At 45.2% G+C, this 21,947-nt stretch overlaps 1 protein-coding gene across 10 annotated transcripts in view; it reads right to left on the reverse strand.

The window, feature by feature from the left end:
• WNK2 (WNK lysine deficient protein kinase 2) overlaps positions 1–21,947 on the reverse strand; it is a 121,997-nt gene that overhangs the window by 24,871 nt on the left and 75,179 nt on the right. For 6 of the 10 annotated variants that reach the window (XM_061473027.1, XM_061473022.1, XM_061473026.1 and 3 more), the window contains exons 13-25: positions 20,727–21,035; positions 17,896–17,945; positions 15,420–15,585; positions 15,223–15,339; positions 14,896–15,063; positions 14,003–14,048; positions 12,801–12,917; positions 11,351–12,354; positions 10,289–10,361; positions 8,962–9,017; positions 8,199–8,884; positions 7,383–7,597; positions 628–846 (exon numbers count right to left, since the gene is read on the reverse strand). In XM_061473027.1, the coding sequence (XP_061329011.1) occupies positions 628–846; positions 7,383–7,597; positions 8,199–8,884; positions 8,962–9,017; positions 10,289–10,361; positions 11,351–12,354; positions 12,801–12,917; positions 14,003–14,048; positions 14,896–15,063; positions 15,223–15,339; positions 15,420–15,585; positions 17,896–17,945; positions 20,727–21,035 (3,226 nt within the window). The remainder of the gene's footprint in view (positions 1–627; positions 847–7,382; positions 7,598–8,198; positions 8,885–8,961; positions 9,018–10,288; positions 10,362–11,350; positions 12,355–12,800; positions 12,918–14,002; positions 14,049–14,895; positions 15,064–15,222; positions 15,340–15,419; positions 15,586–17,895; positions 17,946–20,726; positions 21,036–21,947) is intronic. The other 4 variants (XM_061473030.1, XM_061473028.1, XM_061473023.1 and 1 more) reach the window with 3 other exon arrangements.

The following is a 21,947-nucleotide window of genomic DNA, read 5'->3' on the forward strand; positions in this document are numbered from 1 at the left end:
TTTTTTTTTTTTGTGGTGTTTTTTTTTGTTGTTGTTGCTTTTTTGTTGTTTTAGTTTTTTTTTTTTGTTTTTTTTTTTCTTTCTGTTTTTAGAATCACAGAATGGTGAGGGTAGGAAAGGACCTTAAGACCATCTAGTTCCATCTAGAATTTCCCCTCACACCCAAGATGGTTTGGTAGTTTATAATGAGGAGCTCTGTGCCTACCACTGTCAGGGGGCTTATCAATAAAGCCCAAAATGAACCAAAGGAAACAATCTCTTCTCCTTCTATCTTTGTTTTGTCTGTTTTACTTTCTTTTTTTCTCAGAAATCTGTAAGGCAGACTCCAAAAAAGGTGTCAGTATAAAGCCACTGCTGGCAAAAATAAAAGGTATTTCCTTCCTAAAAATTAGCATGCCTTCTTGAGTGTTGACTAGTAACACTTAGTAAAATATACTTTACTTTTGTTCTTCTGGCAATACTGCAACAATCTCTTTAAAGATAAGCAAGTAATTTGCATTGTCAAAGGTTTGTGTTCCTATAGCACTAGAAGTGAAATCCATTCCTAAGTAGTTCAAGCATAAGGGAAGCAAGCTAATTTTAGCATGTGCTGGAAGACATGCCAAACAGCTGGGATGAAAAAATCACCTTGGCCAGGGCTTGTGTTCACGTCACCTCCTTCGGGGCCTAAGCCAGAGCAGATGTCAGAAGACAAAGAGGCCTTGACAGAGCATGGCTGCTGTGTCTGAACAGCCTTCCCAAAGGTGGCTGAGGCAGAGGAAACTATTGCTGCTGCTGCTTCAGGAGAGCCAGGCTGAGATTTAGGTGTTTCTTTGTGGGGTGAGTCTTTAGAGTCGGAAAGATTACCTGAAAGAGCAAACAAACAAAATACATGTGATGGCAAATGCTAGGCAAGCACCAAATCAAAATCCATGCCAGGAGTCATTATCCTTTCCAATCCTAACTATTCTATGATTCTACTTTGCCACAAAGAACCACAGGTATTTACAGTTCTGAAGTACTGTGTGAAGCACAGACTTTACAGCCCACAACAGAAAATGATCTACATATACTACTGCTGATCCAGTTTCACAGAATCATACAATCCCAGAGTGGTTTGCGTTGGAAGGGACCTTAAAGCTCCTCCAGTTCCAAACCCCTGCCACGGGCAGGGACACCTTCCACTAGAGCAGCTTGCTCCAAGCCCCTGTGTCCAACCTGGCCTTGAACACTGCCAGGGATGGGGCAGCCACAGCTTCTCTGGGCACCCTGTACTCCAAGAAGCTTACGGTGTAGGCTTGACTTTTAGTTTCTTTTCTCGCATTTTTCAGGAAGCCTGGAGTCAGGACCTCACAAGAGGCACCACTGAATTAAAGTGAGAGCCACAGAAGTGGCTAAGGAGGAGGATGAATGCACAGAATGACTGAGCAGAACACGTAGGTTTGCTCTCAAACATGAAAGGTGAAAGCAAGCAAATGGAGTGAAATAAAAAATTGCTGCAAAGACATAAGGAACTTTTTATTTATAGCTATCTATAGCTGGATACACATCTGTATTGAAGTATCTGTATCTATCTGTCTGGCTGTCTACATGGGTATCTCAGGTAAAGATGCTTTACCACCAGAATACCTTTGTAATCATTTGTTACATGGGTTTATCAGCAAAAGCATCAAACAGTAGAAATGACAATTACATTGGCAATGGTACTAGAAACTTCTTGCCCTTGATCCCTAAGAAAGGACTTAGGAAAGCCAAAAAAAATGAGGACTCAGAGAGTATGAATCTACTTAACTAATGATGAGAAGACTCAGGCATGAATTCTTAATGTGAACTTTATACAGTGCCTCAAGACCCCGGAAAGTAACACAGAAGAAATGCACGAAAGAATGCATGAACCAAAACAGCAGATTAAGCAGATCTCTGTTCTCTAACTGGAGCTGACCAGGAAACAAAAACAGGAGAATTGTGACATTTGATGCAGAAATAAACTTACACTCCCTGGACTAGGACAGCAAACTGACATGAGCCGAAACTGCTGAGGTGAGCAGCTCGAGAGAGGACGCCTTCAACACCGGAGCGGAGGGAGACCAGCGTCCAGGAGCCTCAACTCAGAGTGACGGGAGCCACCCAGGGAGCCTCGAGTCCTCGACGGGACCTGCCCGGGAGCCGGCAGCGCAGCTGGGGCGAGCAGGGACTCACAGGGCGCGGAGCCAGGAGCGGCGGCACCAGCCCTGAGCGGTTCAAAACCTGCCCCGGGAGCGCGGCGAGCAGGAGCGGGCAGGCGGGCGGGGCGGTGAGCACCCGGCGTATGAGCGGGGCCCGGCCCGGGAGCTCTGCTCTGCCTGCCCCGGCGGTGGCTGCGTAGGCACCCAGACAGAGCCGGTGAGAGGGGAGGGAGGCTGCAGTGCAGAGCTCGGGGTGCAGAGAGTGCCTGCACCGCTCTGGTGAGGGGAGGGGGCACAACGGGCAGGGCTGCACCCGGTGCTCCCCGGTGGAGGTGCTCCTGCAGCAGGGGCTGAGCTGCGGGATGCTGTTAACAGGCTGCGAGATGTCAGGGAAGCTGAGAGGAAGCAGGAATGCTTGCTCCTGGCCCAAACCGTGCAGGGGCCTCGAGCTTCCCCTCTAGCTCATGAAGGGAAGGAGGAGGCTGTTAACCTGGGAATTAGTAACAGAAAAAAAACCAAAAAAGAAACCAACAAAAAAAAAAGGAGGAAAAGGACAATCAAAAGCAAGGGGCTTCCCCCTAAATCCCCTGTCCCCACCCAGAACCGCTCTGCTGTCCTGCAGGGGGCTAATGAGGAAACGCACTCGAGGCAGAAACAGCCGGCTGATGCACTGCTAAAGATCTCTACTGGTGCTGCCAGGAAAAAGCGGCGGGTCGTAGTAGTAGGGGACTCTACACTGAAAGGGACAGAAGCACTTGTCTGCTGTCCAGACCCCGTCTCAAGGGGGAGTTGCCTACCAGGGGCACGGATCAGGGATGTTGCAGAGAGGCTGCCTGCTCTAGTAAGTCCCACGGACTGTTACCCACTCCTGGTGATACATGTGGGTGCTAGGGATATAGATAGTAGTAGCCTGGGGAACATAAAGAAGGACTACAGAGCCCTGGGGGAGGTGGTTAGGGGCTCTGGAGCTCAGATAGTCTTTTCATCAATTCTCCAGGATACAGGGGAGGACCTAAAAAAAGCTAGGAGGACTGGACCGGTTAATAACTGGTTAAAAGGGTGGTGTTATAGTCAGGGGTTTAGGTGCCTTGAACACGGGACCCAAGTTTGTTGGCCAGGTCTGCTGGGGGCTGGTGGAGCTGGTCTGATAAAGAAGGGGAAGAGCAGTTTTGGTAGGAGGCTTGCCAGACTGGTCAAGGATGCTTTAAACTAGATGTGTTGGGGCAGGGGGGCATCGTTCCATCCCAACACACCCAGTCAGTTGCCAGAACCTATAACAAATGCTTGGAGCAATGTAGAGATATCCCAGCCGCTCCAGCCAATGAGCTGGCTTCAGTTGGAGCTCGGCTCAGATGCCTCTCTACAAACACCCGTGGCATGGGGAACAAACAAGAGGAATTAGAGATGTGTGCACGTCTACGGGGGTATGATATAACAGGCATCACAGAAACATGGTGGGATGGCTCTTGTGACTGGAGTGTTGGAATGGAAGGTTACAGGCTCTTTAGAAAAGACAGGCCCAGCAGGCGGGGAGGGCGAGTTGCCCTTTATGTTAGGGATAGGCTGGAGAGTATGGAACTGTGTCTAGGGACAGGTGAGCAGTTAACAGAGTTTGTGGTTCAGGTTAAAGGGAGAACAGCTATGGGGGACATTACTGTGGGGATCTGTTACAGACCGCCTGATCAAGGAGAATGTGCGGATGAAGTGTTCTACAGACAGATAAGAAAAGCCTCACACTCACAGGCCCTTGTTCTCATGGGGGACTTCAACCACCCTAATATCTGTTGGAGGGATGGTACAGCCCAGCACAAGCAATCCAGGAGGTTCCTCGATTGTGCAGAAGACAACTTCCTTCTGCAAGTAATAGAGGAGCGGACAAGGAGAGGTGCTGTGCTTGACCTCGTGCTCACCAACAGGGAAGGGCTTGTTGGAAATGTGACGCTCCAGGGCAGCCTTGGATGCAGCCATCATGAGATGCTCGAATTTGAGATCCTCAGGACAGTGAGAAGAGCGTGGAGCAAGCTCACTGCCCTGGAGTTCAAAAGAGCAGACCTTGGCCTCTTCAGGAACCTGCTTAGTAAGGTTCCATGGGATACAGCCCTAGAGGGCAGGGGGGCCCAAGACTCTTGGTTGATATTCAAGGATCACCTACTACAAGCTCAGGAGTGTTGCATCCCAACTAGAAGGAAGTGCAGCAGGAGGGCCAGGAGACCTCCTTGGATGGATAACGAGCTGCTGAGGAAAATTCAAAGGAAAAAAGAGGCTTATAAAAGGTGGAAGCAAGGACAGACGGCACGGGAAGAACACAGGGATGTTGTCTGGGAAGCTAGGGACCAGGTTAGGAAAGCTAAGGCTCAGTTAGAATTAAACTTGGCTAGGGATGTTAAGGGTAACAGGAAGGGATTCTGTAGGTATGTAGCGAATAAAAAACAGACTAGGGACAATGTAGGCCCTTTCCGTAAGCTATCAGGAGAACTGGCTGCCCTGGATTTGGAGAAGGCTGAGGTTCTCAATGACTTCTTTGCCTCGGTCTTCATTGGCAAAGACTCTGACCACACCACCCAAGTCTTGGAAGGCAGATGCAGGGACTGTGAGAATGAAGACCTTGGGCCCACTGTAGGAGAGGATCTGGTTCGGGGCCATCTTAAAATCCTGAACATGCACAAGTCCATGGGTCCTGATGAGATCCATCCGCGGGTCCTGAAGGAGCTGGCAAATGAAGTTGCGAAGCCGCTGGCCATCATATTTGAGAAATCATGGCAGTCAGGTGAAGGTCCCAATGACTGGAAAAAGGGAAATATAACCCCCATTGTCAAGAAGGGGAAAATGGATGCCCCAGGGAACTACAGACCAGTCAGTCTCACCTCTGTGCCTGGCAAAATCTTGGAGCAGATTCTCCTGGAAGGCATGCTAAGGCACATGAAAATCAACAAGGTGCTTGGTGACAGCCAGCAGGGCTTCTCTAAGGGGAAATCCTGCCTGACCAATTTGGTGGCCTTCTATGATAGGGCTACAGAACTGATGGACAGGGGTAGAGCAGTTGATGTCATCTACCTGGACTTGTGCAAAGCGTTCGACACTGTCCCACACAACATCCTTGTCTCTAAATTGGAGAGGCATCAATTTGATGGATGGACCACTCGGTGGATAAAGAACTGGCTGGATGGCCGCACACAAAGAGTTGTGGTCAATGGCTCAATGTCCGGCTGGAGACCAGTAACGAGTGGTGTCCCTCAGGGATCGGTGTTGGGACTGGTCTTGTTCAACATCTTTGTCGCTGCCATGGACAGTGGGATTGAGTGCGCCCTCAGCAAGTTTGCCAACAACACCAGGCTGTGTGGTTCGGTTGATACCCTGGAGGGAAGGAATGGCATCCAGAGGGACCCTGACACGCTTGTGAGGTGGGCTGATGCCAACCTCATGGAGTTTAACCATGACAAGTGCAAGGTCCTACACCTGGGTGGAGCAATCCCAGGCACAGCTACAGGCTGGGCAAAGAAGAGATTCAGAGCAGCCCTGAGGAGAAGGACTTGGGGGTGTTGGTCGATGAGAAAATGAACATGAGCCGGCTTCAGTGTGCGCTCGCAGCCCAGAAAGCAACCGTATCCTGGGCTGCATCAAAAGGAGCGTGACCAGCAGGTCAAAGGAGGTGATCCTGCCCCTCTACTCTGCTCTTGTGAGACCTCACCTGGAGCATTGTGTGCAGTTCTGGTGTCCTCAACATAAAAAGGACATGGAACTGTTGGAACAAGTCCAGAGGAGGCCACAAGAATGATCAGGGGCTGGAGCACCTCCCGTATGAAGACAGGCTGAGAAAGTTGGGGCTGTTCAGCCTGGAGAAGAGAAGGCTGCATGGAGACCTCATAGCAGCCTTCCAGCACCTGTAGGGGGCCTATAAGGATGGTGGGGAGGCACTCTTCATTAGGGATTGTAGTGACAGGACAAGGGGTATCAGGACAGGGGAGGTTTAGACTGGATATAAGGAAGAAATTCTTTCCTATTAGGGTGGTGAGGCACTGGAATGGGTTGCCCAGGGAGGTTGTGAATTCTCCATCCCTGCCAGTGTTCAAGGCCAGGCTGGACAGAGCCTTGGGTGGCATGGTTTAGTGTGAGTGAGGTGTCCCTGCCCATGGCAAGGGGGGTTGGAACTAGATGATCTTAAGGTCCTTTCCAACCCTAACTATTCTATGATTCTATAAAATCCACAAGTGGAGACAGATGTGGGTTTTGTGAATAGACAGAGGGAAAAATGGCTAGAGAGAACCAAGGAATGAACCACAAAATGAACAGACCACACATACCAGACATTTAGAGTATCTTATCAGAAGAAAAGGAAGTAAAACCTCTGCATGTCAGCTGGTAGCAGCTGAAGAGCTATAGAGCACTGAACCAACATAATGCTTCAGTTCCTTCAGGGAAGTATACTGAGATTCAAGATGGATCACAGAACATCTTGCCTCTGAATATCCTTGCTTTTCCTATCTCAGTTGAAATCCTTAATTAAAAGCAAAAACTTCCAAAACACTGTCACAATTCATTGTGGTGCAATGAAATTCAAAGTGGACCTATGATGCAGTGACATTGAAAAGAAGTGCTACCAGGTTTGAAACACAGGGTTCTCTAAATAACAGCATAAACTAAGTAGTAGAATAGAATAAAGATGATTTGTCTTCATTTTGCTCAAGAAATAGGTACTGGGGCATATCAACATTTCCCAGTTGAATTATAATTTTATACTTTCCAAAGAGATAATGACTCAAGACTGTACTACTGTTTGAAAAATCTCAAACTTCTTCAGATGGTCCAAGCATCCATCAGTTTTATAACTATTCTTAGCTTCCAGCCTTTGGGGGAGCAAATGCAATATAATCTTATATGGCAACACAAGATACAGCACATAATCAACAGAGGATAACAGCACCTAAGACGTGAATATAAACATCAATAAACTGCATTTGGAGAATGAAAATGTAACCAGGCTGTATTCCAAATTAAAGCAGACTATTGTTTCTCTGCCAAGCTGATGCAGAGAAGGTGTGCATGGTTCAGCACTGGGCAGCTGCAATAAGCCTGTTCCAAAGGAAGCCCACTGCAAAACCAGTTTGCAGAACACAAACTTGAGCCACACTATTGAAAGCAAGAAAAAAATTGCTGCGTGTCCTGCAGTCCGTGCAATTGCACAACAGAACCACAACCAACACTAACAAAACGACTGAGGAAACAACCTAGTGTACCTACTTGTGCTTGATGTGCCACTCCTGAGCTGCTGGACCAGAGGGTTTAATAGTTTTCCACCTTTCAATTTATTTTTGCTGGTTCTTCGGCGACGGCTGCTTGGTGGGGCTGAGTGAAGGAACCCCAGGTTGGGAGGAAGGGGCTTCCCTAACCGAATATACAGTGCCTCTATCTCATTCTTCTGCTGAGTCTGAAGTTCAGCAATTTCTTTCATATGTCTAAACATAAAAGACAAAGAACTCTGCTAGCGATGTATTTGATGAAGCACTGCATCCTGACAGCATAGACAGTTATAAAAAAAGAAACAATACAGTCTGGTTATAAAACAATCAATCCAAAAGTATGTGAAGTTACAACAGTCTACCTGTGGTGACTGACTTCTCAAATACTCATTTGTAAGACAGAATTCTAGACAGCTAAAAAGACTTTCGACATCCTCAGTAAAAACAACTGGTTTTGACAAGAGCTCTGAACTCCAAACTATTTCAGAACTCTCTTCAAACCAGCGGCTTCAAAAAACCTAACTCTCAAGGCATGTATAACAGTTTGAAGGAGTTCAATTTGGAGAAAAGTGAAAGTGCTTCCCATAAAAATGCCACTAGCACATGAGTCATTACCTTATTTATAATGCGGATTTCATGGTGCCATACAGCCTGTTTAAGGGGTTTTGCATTACTATAGTTCTGTTTTAAAAAGATGTATCATCCGTATTCAGTAAAACCATTACCTCTTTAGATAAAGTTTAGCGTCTTGGTTAAACTAACATTCAGTGCTAGTTTTTACCCATCACCTGCCAGCACTGTTTGCAACCCAACATACTTTTCTCTCAGGTTCTGCAATTCTTTCTTCATATCTGCATCTTCAAATTCCGAGTCATTGTCACTGCTCATGTATGATGACTGTGAGTGGAAAGATGTGATGTTGATGGTAGGAATTTTTGCTCCTTGCCCATTAGGGGAATCGAGGCCAGGCGAGCCAGCTTTGCCAGACCTCTGCAGAAAAGCAGCTGCTTTCTTAATGAAGTCAGTAGCCGTGCTGCTGCTTGGGGGAGACAGTGGGGCAGCAGCAGCCGACTGCCGATGGAAAAGCTCCTCAGCAGAATCACTGGAACCCTGGTCACAGAGGACATCAACAGAGGAGGCTGTCGGCATCCGCCGGACAGCTGTCTTCAGATTAGGGCTGGAAGGGAGCTCATCCAAGTAGACATCTGGGGGTGCCGAGAACCTCAAGCAGTGCGGTGCTGCTAAAGTTAATTCATCGTGTGTGCTGATCACTGAAAACCTGCCAATCGTTTTGGCTGGTGTACTGCTATCATGAGCTTCAGCTTGTTTTCCATAGGAACCAGAGTCTAGAGAGTCATCCCTTTGAAGGTTATTTATCACCCCATCTGCTGTAGGTATCTGTGTTACATTTTCTGTGTGTGCAGACAGTGTCATAGTTTTTGCCTTCTCGCTTCCTTTAGAAGTTTCCATCTGCTTAGTTACGCCTGAAGATGTAGGTGTAACCTGGAGAAAATAATGGAGATTAACATTGAAAGTAACTGTAGCAATCAAGCATAAAACTGCTCCTTGTTTCTGGTTACCTGAAGAAGGCCTTTTGCTGTAGCAGCTGGAGTTGAAGTGATGCTTGCAGCTGAACCTGTTTTACAAGTTGGAAACAAAATAAATATTCATGTCTGGAATGCTTTAGCATAATACAAACCAATGCATGTATTGTGATAAGCTGAAGCGTGATAAAGTGTGGCACTGAGGAATAATTTAACTATACAATCTTTGTAATACAGGAGGCAATATTGATGCCCATATAAAATATCTGCAGGTAGTAGGCACTCTTTTCAATCTATTGTGGAAATTAAGTAGGAATTGTAAACTCAAAAGGTGGGCACTGCGACCACAGAAGCACACAAGAATGAAAGTGTCAGTGGAAGTAATCAAGAAGCAATTATTTCACAAGCTGGATGCTGCTTTTGAAGTTAAACAAAGAAATGAAGCCTTTTATAAAGCCATTTTCTTATGGCACATTGCAGAGAATTAACATAAGGCAAAAATCTGTCACTTCGTGTTTCTGAAACAGTGAAATACATCACTGCTTGATGGTATCTAAGATACATTAATTTTACTGCAAAATGCTATATTCCACCTGCATACTCTGTCTGTAGCGAGAGATGAATGCAGGCTACCCAGTGCTCCACTCTCACGCTGACCTAAAAGCTGTGGATGATCTGTGTTCACTAGGACAAGAATGATCTATGCTGTCACACAAACCTCGTAGCCAGCTTTGTCACAACAATCTCAAAAGCAATATATATTACAAGCTTCCCCAGCCCACCCATGACAGAATGAACAGTTTTAGGTTCCTCAGCCCTTAAAACCTCACAATGAGTTGCAAGACAGGTAAATGGAGCATAATTAATATCCAGCTTCTTACATTGGCTCCTACGGTGTGTAACTATACAAAGTTCCATTGCATCTACAAGTACTTAAAGTGCTCTTTACTAGTTCTCCATGGGACTTCCTTGAAAGTTTGAACAGGCTTCCCCCCAGAGGGACTACCCTCAAGCACGTTATTTTTGTCAGCATGTTTTTATGAAGCCCAGGAAATCTGAGGGAATTTCTGTTTGGACTTTTTAAGGGCACTGGAAATGAATTATTTGGAACATAGCCTTCCCTGTGAACACCCTGCACCTCCACCACAGGCAGGTATTACATACTTATGGTTTAAAAGAAATCACCTGTGAGGCAGTTCCTTTCTAGGAAACTTGACAGAAGCGAGATGTTCAATATTAGTTGTATTAGAAATAGGATCAGGAACACCTTATGCTAGGCTCTGCAGAAGGGTGAGCAGCAAGTGGACACTGGAGAAGAGGACCATGCACTAGTACAGATGCTGTTCACTGAAAGGAACATTACCTTTTCTGCTTGCTGACCCACCTCTTCCTTCTGAGGAGCAGGCACCAATGCCGGTGACCTCCGACTTTTCATGCTTTTGGTACAAAGAAGAAAGAAAAAGCATGTCAGTCCCACACAAAGCAGAAAGGTGATGCCTTCTCCTCCTCTCTCTGCTCTCACACCATTGTGGACTATTAAAACTATTTTAGTGTCTGTGAAGGTGGCCTTCTAGCTCTACCTTCAACTCCTCCATTTCTCCCCTTCCCTTGGGAAGAAACAAAAAAGCAGTGGCAGTGTCACAGAGGGAACTGTAGCCTAAGTTCGTAAAAAACAGGCTAAAAAACCACTCCAAAACCCAAACTGAATTATATATATCTCTGTTTGGGGTTTTGTTGTGGTTTGCTTTTCCAGCCAGACTGTACCTTCTTCATCTGTATGTCTGTCTTCAGAAATTCTGTCTCTCTTCTTATTGGCATGTATTTTAATAGGACAAATTATTGGGGAGACACAAGACCTTTCAGAGAGGGAGAATTTTATCTGCTGTAGAAAGTCATTATAAACAATATGATCTAAAGAGTGAGTTACTCAAGTGCAGGCATCTTGCCTGTAACATACAGCATTTTTCAAGCAGCTGATATAGTGCATCTAGCTGACACTACAAAGAACAGCCTCATCCTTACTAATGGTGATGTAACTATCACCAGAAATGCTACTTTTCAGGTAAGATACACACTGATCTAGTAGAAAGCACTGCAAACCTGTTTTTGTAAACTCAGGATCTTACTTGAAAGAACACAATACAGGGGCACAATTGAGACACTGAGTAAAAAGTTTGGTTTTCATGAATGAGCCAAATTTTATTAATGTAAAATGATGGTAAAAATTTAAGAGAACTTTCACATTGGAAAGCAACCAACAGACAGAATCCACCCAGCAGCAGACACATAACATGTTTAGAAAAGCAAGCAACCTACACATGTCCTACCACAAGACATGTACATAGACATGGTTCAATGTATACAGACATTGGTTCTGAGCTCTACTCTTTGGGGTATCAAGGGGCAGAGCCACCACTGGACTTACCAGTCCTGGATAGGGCAAGATCTTGGGTTCTATGAGTGGCACCGACGGGGCCTCAGCAGCAGCTTTCACCTCCTGGCTGGGTTCTGCAACACTATGGCCTGGTTCTCTCGAATCCAACGCCAGCACGGGAACTTGATCTTTGGGAAAAGGTGGCAAGTGAAGCTCGCTGTCGCCCTGTTCCAAGGGGACAGAAGTGTCTGGGGTCCCTGCCGATGCAGAGGAAGTAGGAACGTATTCCTGGTAAAGCAAATTGCGCAGCTTCTCGTCGAGGCTTTTTATGGTGTTGTCGACGAAGTCCACCCTGGGCGGCCCCTCTCCGTCGGACTCGGCCGTGCCGGGCGGCTGCTGCTGCAGCAGAGCGACCCCTGCGGCGTGCTGTGGGGCTGCGGGTGCTGGCCCCTGGGTCGGGCTCTGGAGCTGAGACCCCACCACGGCGAGAGGATCGGCCGTGGCGGCTGCAGGTAACGCCGGGCTCACAAAGGGATGCTGCACCGCGCTGGGCTGGCTGGGCTCCGGCAGCGCAGGGACCTGCGCCACGGGCTGCCGCTCCAGAACGACGGCATCCGGGAGCACCTGGAGCGGGCAGAGCTCCGCTGCCTTCGCGGGAGCTGCAGGGACTGCCCTGTGCTGCCCAACGCTGCAACATGCGATCTCCACGTCAGGGACACACGTGCCCTCGTCAGGCTGCGCCTGCAGGTGCGGGGCAGCATCAGGCGGCTCCTCCAACACGGCGGCACGGGGGACAGGGGCGCCGGAATGAGCCGGCATCGGAGAATATTCTAGCTGACTGCTGCTGGTGACTGGCTGCTCCAGGATGCTTGGAGTAGATCCCAGTTGTGCCGGAGCTGGAAACTCCACCTGGCTCAGTAAGCAGGTGGAAGACGCTGTGGCAGGAACTTGTGCCAAAGAGGGAGATGCTCCAACAGGGCTGTCACTTGTCTGCTGATCGGATAAGACACCAGGTGGATCCGTCACCACAGGCTGGTCATCTGGCTGCTCTGAGTCTGGAGAGAATACAGACATCACAACAACTTTTTAATGAGCCACAGGGAATTAAAGTTATATGAATGATAACCACATCCAGCTGTAACCCACGAGTGCTTCCCATCAGGAGATAACTGTTACACAAGTCAAATTAGACCTAAAATTGCAGAGTATGCAAAAACATGTCACAGAAAAGACACTGCTTATTGAAACAGCAGTGACTAGAACTTCAGCTACCTTATAGTGTAAGGCAGGGTTAGAACACTGAAACTTTCCTGAAACTCAGACAAACATTGCCAGTTGGGTTCAATTCCAGGAACACAAAATGCATGACTGAAGAACATTCACCATTTTCTTCCTCTGACTAAATGAAAGGAAATGACCACAACTAAGTCAGGTGAGAAGAGAAGAGAGATGGCACACAAGCTTCAGAGAAGAAATCGTTTTCTGTAACGTTTGTAAATACCTGGTCCTTCTGACTGCTGTGTACTCTGAGGTACCGGTGGGGAAAATTCTGGTGCATCAGTAGTAGGGTTTTCCACAACAGGACATATAATAAACCACCTTTTCCCAGTATGCAAAACTAGAGGTAGAGAGAAAAGAAAAAGTAAATGGAATCGTCCCCATTCATTCCAGGTCATCTATCAAAAACCAGTCTCAATTTCTGTGTTTTGAAAGAAAATAGGACTTTCTACAATAGTAGCCAAGATCAATTAACTCCTAACTTGATTATCATCCCTTCTGCCTCCTGATTCTGCCACATATTTTAAGTCATTTTCAAGCATTCACACTTTCAGAAGAGTAACAGTTACGTGCTGTAGACATTTTCTCATGACGAAAGATTTGTTCAAGTTCATCCAGTTTAACTTTTCCATGTTGGAAGTTTTCTAGCTAGTATTTTCTTCCACATCTTATCTCAAAGCCTGGCATATGTCAATGGCAAACCAGAATTACACATACACTTTTAAACTTTCATTAGTAGAATATAAAGGTTATGTTAAAAAAGGTGGACTGAGAAAATTCTGTTCTGTTTACATGGAAAAAATAAACCAGAGCTTTTGAGCAGGAAGTCTGGTTTGGAGGATTCACAGTTTCTGGACTTGGAAGTTTTCATTTATCCTTCTGCTCCCTTCAGCATGGAGCAAATAAAGTGCCACATGCAGTAAGAGGAACCATGGAAACGTTGCTTCCTTCAGCAGAGGTTACATTTTTCTCACCAGCGTGAAACTTACAGAGAGAACCAAAGGCCAATTCCCTTCCCATTCCATTTGCTTGTAAAACCCGTAAGATACGACTGTGTAACACCAGTGTAGCTGAAAAGTTTTGGGTTAGAAACGTCAATTCAATTACCAACACAAACATAAATATTTTAGCTTTCTCTTGCAAATGTAGTCATGGTTGTGAAGAGTTTGCTTGCCTGTACCTTCTTGACTTCTTCACCACTGATCATGCAATTGCTCGTGCAATCCAGGGCTTCCCTAAATGTCCCCAGATGTGAGATTCACTCAGGATACCCCTGTGATCATCCAGGTTGCTAAGAGGAGGGACCACTCTTACACCCATATTTCAGATATATTTCCAACCACCAAACACTGGTGAGTTTCTTCCTGAATCTAGCACACTCATGACTACCTTAAAGCTTAAGTTTGTATTCAAAGGCACACTTACCATTTTGCTGGTACACGGGTGTCTTCGTCTGAGACTGCCGCTTCTCCTGTTGAAAAAACAGGAACAAAACAATAGAACTGTCTCTGAACACAGAATTGCTAGGGTTGGAAGGGCCCTCTGGAGATCATCCAGTCCAACCCCACTGCCAAGGCAGGGACACCCAGAGCAGGCTACACAGGAATGCACCCAGGCTGGTTTTGAATGTTTCCAGAAAGGAAGACTCAACAACCCCCTGGGCAGCCTGTGCCAGTGCTCTGCCACTTCTAACAACACTCTGGACTAACCAGGCTCAGCTCCCACAGTCTCTCCTCATAAGAGATGCTCCAGATCCTTGATCATCCTTGTGGCCTCTGCTGGACCCTCTCCAGCAACTCCTTGTCTTCCTTGTACTGAGGAGCCCAGCAGTGGACACAGCACTTCAAATGTGGCCTCACCAGGGTTGAGCAGAGGAGGACGAATCACCTCCCTCAACCTGCTGCCACACTCCTCCCAGTGCACCCCAGGATACTCTTGTCTCTCCTGGCTCAAGGGCACACTGCCAGCTCATGGTCAACTTATCATCTGCCAGTACTCTCAGGTCCTTCCCAGCTGAACTGCTCTCCAGTAGGTCAGCCCCAGCCTGTGCTGGTACTTGGGTTCTTCCTCCCCAGGTGCAGCACCTTGCACTTGCCCCTGTTGAACCTCATTAGGCTTCTCTTCACTCAATTCCCCAGCCTATCAATGCAAGAGGAGCATCATTCCAAGAAGCACTCACATTGTAAGCTTTAATGGAGTAAAACTATTATTTTTCTAGCTAAGAAACTTTTTTTTTTCTTTAACACACAATGTAACGTTAATTTACAGTAACTGGCTCTAAGGAATCAAACTAGAAATCTTTATTTAACATTTCTTACCTCACCCATTTCCAGTCTATCAGTATCTTGCTGGGGACTCATTCCCTGATCAGAACTTCGTTCTCCTTCTGTATCTTCACTGAGCATATCTTCTGCTTTATCAATAATATCTTTCATCTGTTCAATAAATGTCTCTTTTTCACTCTGCAATATGAATTCGTTCTCTACCTATAAGCCACATGAAAATAAAGAGAAACACAGTCACTTTTCATTAATGCTCCATTCCACAACTACTAGAATGCTTGGACAATAAACACAGGAGAACAAGTTGGCTGAAGCAACCTAGTGCACCAAGAGACTGGAGGCAGCCACATAACCAAGTCTTACCATGTAAGTAGCGATTTCCTCTGGTGCATCACCGTCCAAATCAAACTTGAAAGTCACCATTTTGTGATTGTGTGTTTCAAGCTGGCACTCCACCATCTTATCCCCCGTGTTACAAACCTGCAGGCAAAGATTAACAACAGTTATTTCTGGCAAAGGCAAAGGAATCCTAAAGCCACCCTCAAAGAGGCTGTACTTGCATTTAATATGGTCAGTTTGGGTCTGCTGGACTTCTCCTGGCGTGAACGTGCACGTGTAGATTTCTTATGTTTCTTTGAAGACTTTCCTTCTTGCTTTCCACTTCCTATTGCTCCTTCAAAGCTGTCACTCATCTCTTTACCTGAAGCAACATCTGGACTCATGTAGCTTTGTAAGAGAAAGGAAGAAACCCCCCAAAATAAAACCACCATCAGGCACAATAGAGTTATGCATAGGTAACAACACCAAAGACTACCCTAAGAACACATCTGCACACTTTTGGTCTAAGCTGAGCCAACTACTGGAATATGATCAGTAAGTGAAGGGAATTACTTCAAGTCAGGCACGTGCCCTGGCTACCATACTGCTAAGGAACGGTCTATTGACATTTCTGCCAATACCACAGGGAAACTACCATCACTCTTCATAAATCACTACATCCCCCTAATCCTTTCACTTCAGGGATCCTGACAGTCCTTCTCTGAACTCCACAAGTTCAGAGAAGTGGCTGCTTTTCTAAGGTCCAGTTTTCTCAACTCCTGCCCATCTGCACTCACAGAGGAAGGTCTAAACAGGGTCAGGTGATGTTTGTTGGAGATGAAAGAAAAGAGAAGTCAGTACAGCACCCTGTAAAGGACTGACTCTCCTCTCTTTGCAGGTCTCAGGGATCAGAAAGAGATTTTGTGCCCCAATATCCCAGACGACCAGCGACACTATATTATTTTTAGCAGTCAAAACAACAGCTAACAATCTGATTTTAATATGACATGCACAGAAGATCCCAACATGAAAGTAATTTCCAGGAATTTTTCAGAGGTTCAGAGGAACTCTGTCAGGCCATCTGGCCTATTTTATTACCCCAAGGTATGGTCAGCTCTGTCTACCAGTCCTCACGCAGTTGTGCGTAAACTGGTCTTACAAAGCCCCTGTGAGATTTCATCACCTTCCTGGACAATCTACTCCTGTGCTCATTTAGCCAGGCAGGCATAAAAGAATTTAAGCCTAACCTATGGATCCCTTTCTTAAATTTACAGCTTTCAGTTCCTATTTTATACTAGTTGCATAGAACAGTTTATTTCTACTCCCTTTGCAGCTACCTTGTATGTGTAACTCATGTATTAGGGAAGTGAACATATTTTGTGCACTGGATATATTCTAGATGACACCCTTGCTGCAATTGCCAGCCATTTGATTCCCATGCTGTTCCCTCCAACTGTACAAAAGTACAACCCAGCTCTAGCACAGAGTTATCCATGCACCTGAATCAGGGAGAACTCCCTCTGAGATTACGACGTGGGAGCTGGCACAGACTCTCCACGCTGTGGCAGTCAGGAAAGTCAGATTTTCAAACACAAATCTGGAACAGGCACATTACAATTCAAAAGACGATTGAAAATTTGATGTGCCTTTCAACAGTGGGCTAGGTAGACAAAGAGAACTCATTTTGTCTAACTTACTTATAGGCAGAACTCACCTGTAGTCATGAAAAATTAAGATTTCACAGAAAAAGGTCACTAATATCCTTAACCCAAGGCTTTATAACCAGTAAGGATGAACTGGTGCTGGCTCTTGCCATAGGGAAGGCATTCAGCTGCTTATGAACATACACTGTCTGTATCTACCTTATCTCTAATCCCAACCACGAAAAATCTAGTTTACTGCTGGTGCTAAACTGCGAGCTGTAGCACAGAAGCAGCAGATGCCTGGGGAGGGGAGTCCTGCCCCATTCAGCCCCTCTCCAGTCCAGCAGCGAGCGTTCCTCTCCAGGGCTCTTCCTCAGTGGTTCGTCTGAACCTTGATGCTTCCCCTTCTGATTTTGATTACAGAAACAGGCAGATGAGGGCTGGCAAAAACTGCAATTTGCTTTTTTTTTTGAGGAGTGCTGAGCTGCCTCTTGGGGTTATCGTTACTTCTGTCATTAGCATTACTAAGCTTGAGGGTGACCTCATGTACTGCAAAACCATAGAAGAGGCTTTGGCTGTGTGTTTTGCCACTTGTTACAAAAACTTTTGAGTGGTTCAACACACAACTCACTGGTAAACTGTTCCCTTTAACATACCTGGGGAAGATCAATTACAGAAGGTGGTACAGACATATCCAGTTTATTCCCAAAGAGAGAATAAACTATATATCAAATTATACTGGAGTAACATGTTTTTATACAGAGTCAACAGCAGCCCCAGGGACTGTACCACTTCAGTTACCTGAGCAAAAAGGGAAGTTACATGCTGAAATGAAAGCTGTCATACACACATCTAGTCTAGGATGCAGCACCCAGTCTAGAGAATTAAAAGAGTTTGAGGGGCCAAAACAGGCACACAGCACATCTGCAGGTGTCTCACTAGATGTGCACCCTTCCATCTTCAAGCCCCTGCCCAAGGCAAAGGGCAGGCATTTGACCTAGTCTTGGAAAGAGAAAGAGGAAAAACAGCCTCCAGAAAGAAAACATTTCTAATGCCAAAGAGATTATAATGATACCTTTCACAGCTCTGTGACAGAGTTTGAAGTTTGTCCTGTATTGCCTGCTCCTAAAATGTAAGAAAAAGTCATTTAAGTAAATGCATTGTAACGGCAGATAAAAACACCTTTAAGAAAGGTTTTGCTGTTGAGACACGAGTAACTCTAAACCATTCCATTTAACTTCTTGAAACTTGAAAAGAAATAAATAACTCATTTTACCCTCCCCACATTACTTCTGTCCAAAGCATCACTCTCTCTTTTAAGACAGAGCCACTAATGTGCTAGTTCCCTTCTGCTGTCTCTAAAGCAGAAGAGGTGATGAAAGAACCAAAACAGTTCTCACCACAATGGGAAAACTTGATTGCAGGACCAGTGCACATCAGCTCATACCTAATTTTATTTTTGAATGGGTATAAAGTATAAGCTAATTTTCTTCATTGCTTTGTATATTTTCCTGAAATACGTAATTTATTTTCACTGTATTTGGCTTATTGTATTTCTGGGGAACTTACAAATACAAGATGAAAACTCATTTAAAAATACTGCCCTCACACCATCTCCTCCTGCTGTCTACATCATAGATATTTTCCCTAAAAGCTTCCCTTTTTCACTGGTTGCAGTGCCAGGACAGACGTGTGACTCTGCATTGGGTAGACCTGTTGTCACAGAATCTGTGCTGATGATGCTAATGGCCCGACTACAAAAACATACCGAGTATGTACACAGACACACACGTGCACGTATATAGCTATATGTATATACACGCACCCCAAATATATTAATAAATATATATTTTAATATATATTTATATATATTTACAAACATGTCTATAAAATCCTTCTATAGACACACAGCTAGAAACAAGGCCCTTGACATCACTACATCTTCATACCAAAGCAGCTGGTAGACTGGAGTTAAAAGCTTAGCACTTAACCAGTCAGCTCCACTCCTTGCTTATAATGCCACACATATGCCATGCCAAGTTTGACTGCAGTTTCGATAAAACTGCAAAATTAATGAACAGTGAGAACACAGACATAATATATCTAAATTTTAGCAATGCACTTGATCAAGTGCCTTACAAAATCTCATTAGCCTGATTAATTTGGATTGGTTTGAATGTGAGTACTGCCACACATTGAAACAAAGAGAAGAGATAAAAATGTTATGGCAGAGCAACAACAAAATGCAGTGTTTCCAATATATACAGATATGAAACTTCTCTTACACCCAAGAAAACCTTAGCAATATATGTTTTAAAATCAGCACAGGGACCACGTTGATTAATTTGACCATCTTATGATACTGGATTAATTTCTTAAAATTGAGAGAAAAGGGAATTAACTTACAAGATGAAATATGAGAATGATGGTAGTAAAACAGGGGTTAAAAGTTCCTAGGGATATGATAAAGAGACAGGACAGATATGTGCCTCAGTGGGCATGGATTTCTCAGGTAATACAGGACCACCTGTATCCCCCATATCACACTGCACAATAATAACAAGGTTTATTAATATTTCCACTCTCTCTAATGGGATGGACCCTGCACTGAAGGATGTAGCTTTGACATCATTGAACCAAACATGAGCTGTGCATACAGAAAAAATAGGCAAGGGATAGGACAGCCAGGAGTTACTTGGGGATCCTGCAAGTGAAGCACTACACATGGGTTCTACCATCCTTGCTATATCTGACCAATAGGATACAGAAACTCATCAGGAAATGTCCTGCGTGTCAATGCATGAATATTTATTTGACAAGAATAAGGTTGCTACTAGATGAACAGGCAAAACGGGGAACTAGAATCTGGTTTTAGTGTTAGCAGCATCCTTACAGAACATCTTCTGGAAAAGGAGATAAGATGTACCTCTGCTGAAATTAGGCTGTGCCATGTGGTCAAGGCATGCAACAAGTGCATGAGAGCGTGGGTAAAACCAAAGAGATTTTGTCTGAAAAGATGGGAACTGTTGCTCTGGGAAGAAAGGTAGCCCAGAACAGAGAGCCTCAAGAGGAAGAATTCCAAAAGCAGAATTGCTGAGGCACATTTCCACTCGGAAGCGGAGAACAAATCGGACTTATTTACTGAAATCTGATATGAATGTCAACACCTTTGTTTTGCTTTGCTTATGGATGTCTATTAAAAAGTTGAAGAGAAGGAAATGTTCTATGACATTCTGTCAAGACTGAAGGTTAAACCATCATGGGTGTGGAAAGAAAAGTCAAAATAGCAGACAGGAGGGGGCTGACAGTTTTAAAAAGAAATCCAGTAAAAAGTATCTTGCTTATATGACCACTGAGAATTGGGAATGCCTATGAATATCTGAAGAAACAAGAATCCCAGGGCTAGACTAGAATTCAAGCAATACAGGAGGATACAACACTAAATGAAATGGGAATAAGGCTCAAGCTGAGGAGCATGAGAGGTTTTACATAGTGATGAAGCAGTTTCTTAAGGCAAATGATGGCTGGTCGCACAAGTGCTTGAAACATTTAAAACAAGACTGGACAAAACATGGATGAAACTCCACAGAACAGCTTCTTGCTGACCCCCAGCACTTAAAAGAAAGTAATTTCTGCCTCTGTGTTTATGCTTAGCTACAGACAAAGAGGTATTTAGTCCTGCTGCATCATCACTTCAAGGAGACGTTCCACAAGGTACAGCATGCAATTCCCAGCTTCATCTGAAACAGCCAATTATTTGCTGACCCAGAGCCTCCATCATCTGGGACAAGCGGCTCTATGTGATGAGAGGGGATAATCTCCCTTGTGAAATAAGCACATTATTTCACAGAGGAGCAAGTAAGAATGTTAAGGGTGAGGCTGGTGAGTTACTTCAGAGGAAGGTACCTCTTGAGATGTCTCTGCGAGTGCCGGGCCAGCTGAGCAGGGAGCTGGGAGCTGCTGAGCCAGTGGCTGGGAAAGCTCAGGCTGGAGCAGGCCAGAAGGCTGCAGAGGCAGGCAGTGATCTACGGGCACAGGTGGACTGGCTGCAGCAAGGCTGCCATGGAGCTGTGAAACACTTTCCGGAGCAGCGTGGGGTGGCAACAGCTCGGGCTGCAGCTGCAAAGGCGGTGACATGACTATGGAGGGTTGCACCGGCAGCACGGGCACCTGGGCTCCAGCCTCCAAAGCATACTGAGTGTGTCCAGTCATCTGCTGCAACACAACAGACAGCTGTTAAAACAAACCTCTGCTCAGGGTGCTTGTGACTTACACGACCACTCACCAAGGCCACCAGAGCTCATGGAGAAAGGGTTGTAATTCTGAGCGAGACTGTATTTGCATGGTCTCTGCTTGGGCAGGTAACTACTGAAACTTGCTTTGAAACAACCAAATAAAAATACAGAGATTCTTCCTCCATCATTATGACAATGTGTGTATTGCTCAGGTGCTATTTAGTTTGTAGAAACAAAGCCATACGTAGCTAAGAAATTAAAATCTTAGATTATGAATTCATTGTCCTGAAGAGTTTGCTCTGCTTTCACTGAGCCACCACAATGGCCATGCTGAGAAAAAGGCACCCCGGGCATAATCAAAATCAGTATTTCTTTAAAACTCTGCTCTCTCTGTGGACCCAGACACTGGTACAGACCACACAATCAGCTCTTTTGCACTGGATATATACCAGTGCCTTGCGGAACACGTTGTTTTCTGTTTAGTTTAAATATTTAAGACACATGCCAAGCACCAAGGCTCCAAGTCCTGCAAATGCTTCCTTGCGCTACATGCACAGAGGAAGAAGTTTCATTTATCTCAGTGGATTTCTTCAATGCATTAAAATAACTTGTGTGCGTAAGCACTTTGTGGGAACTGGACCGATGCAATCAGATGCCAACCACCTTAGAGACTGTTGTTATTCTGCATAACAGTTCTTTTGAGTTGTATATTTAAGAACAGAACATTCTCCTTTTAGGTACACCATGTATTATTCCAAGGGGACTAAGCTTGTGGGAAGGGGAAAAAGGAAAGAAAGGAAAATATGGGAGAAAAAAGGCTTTTAACTATTAGATAAAGCTCTTGCCTAACTTTTACTTTTTTGTAGAATCATCACTTAGAGATCTAGCCTAT

Source organism: Pezoporus flaviventris, unplaced genomic scaffold (assembly GCF_033815535.1).
Source record: "Pezoporus flaviventris isolate CSIRO_AGI_PZ_B2104156 unplaced genomic scaffold, CSIRO_AGI_Pfla_v1 ptg000073l, whole genome shotgun sequence".
NCBI classification, from domain to species: Eukaryota; Metazoa; Chordata; class Aves; order Psittaciformes; family Psittacidae; genus Pezoporus; species Pezoporus flaviventris.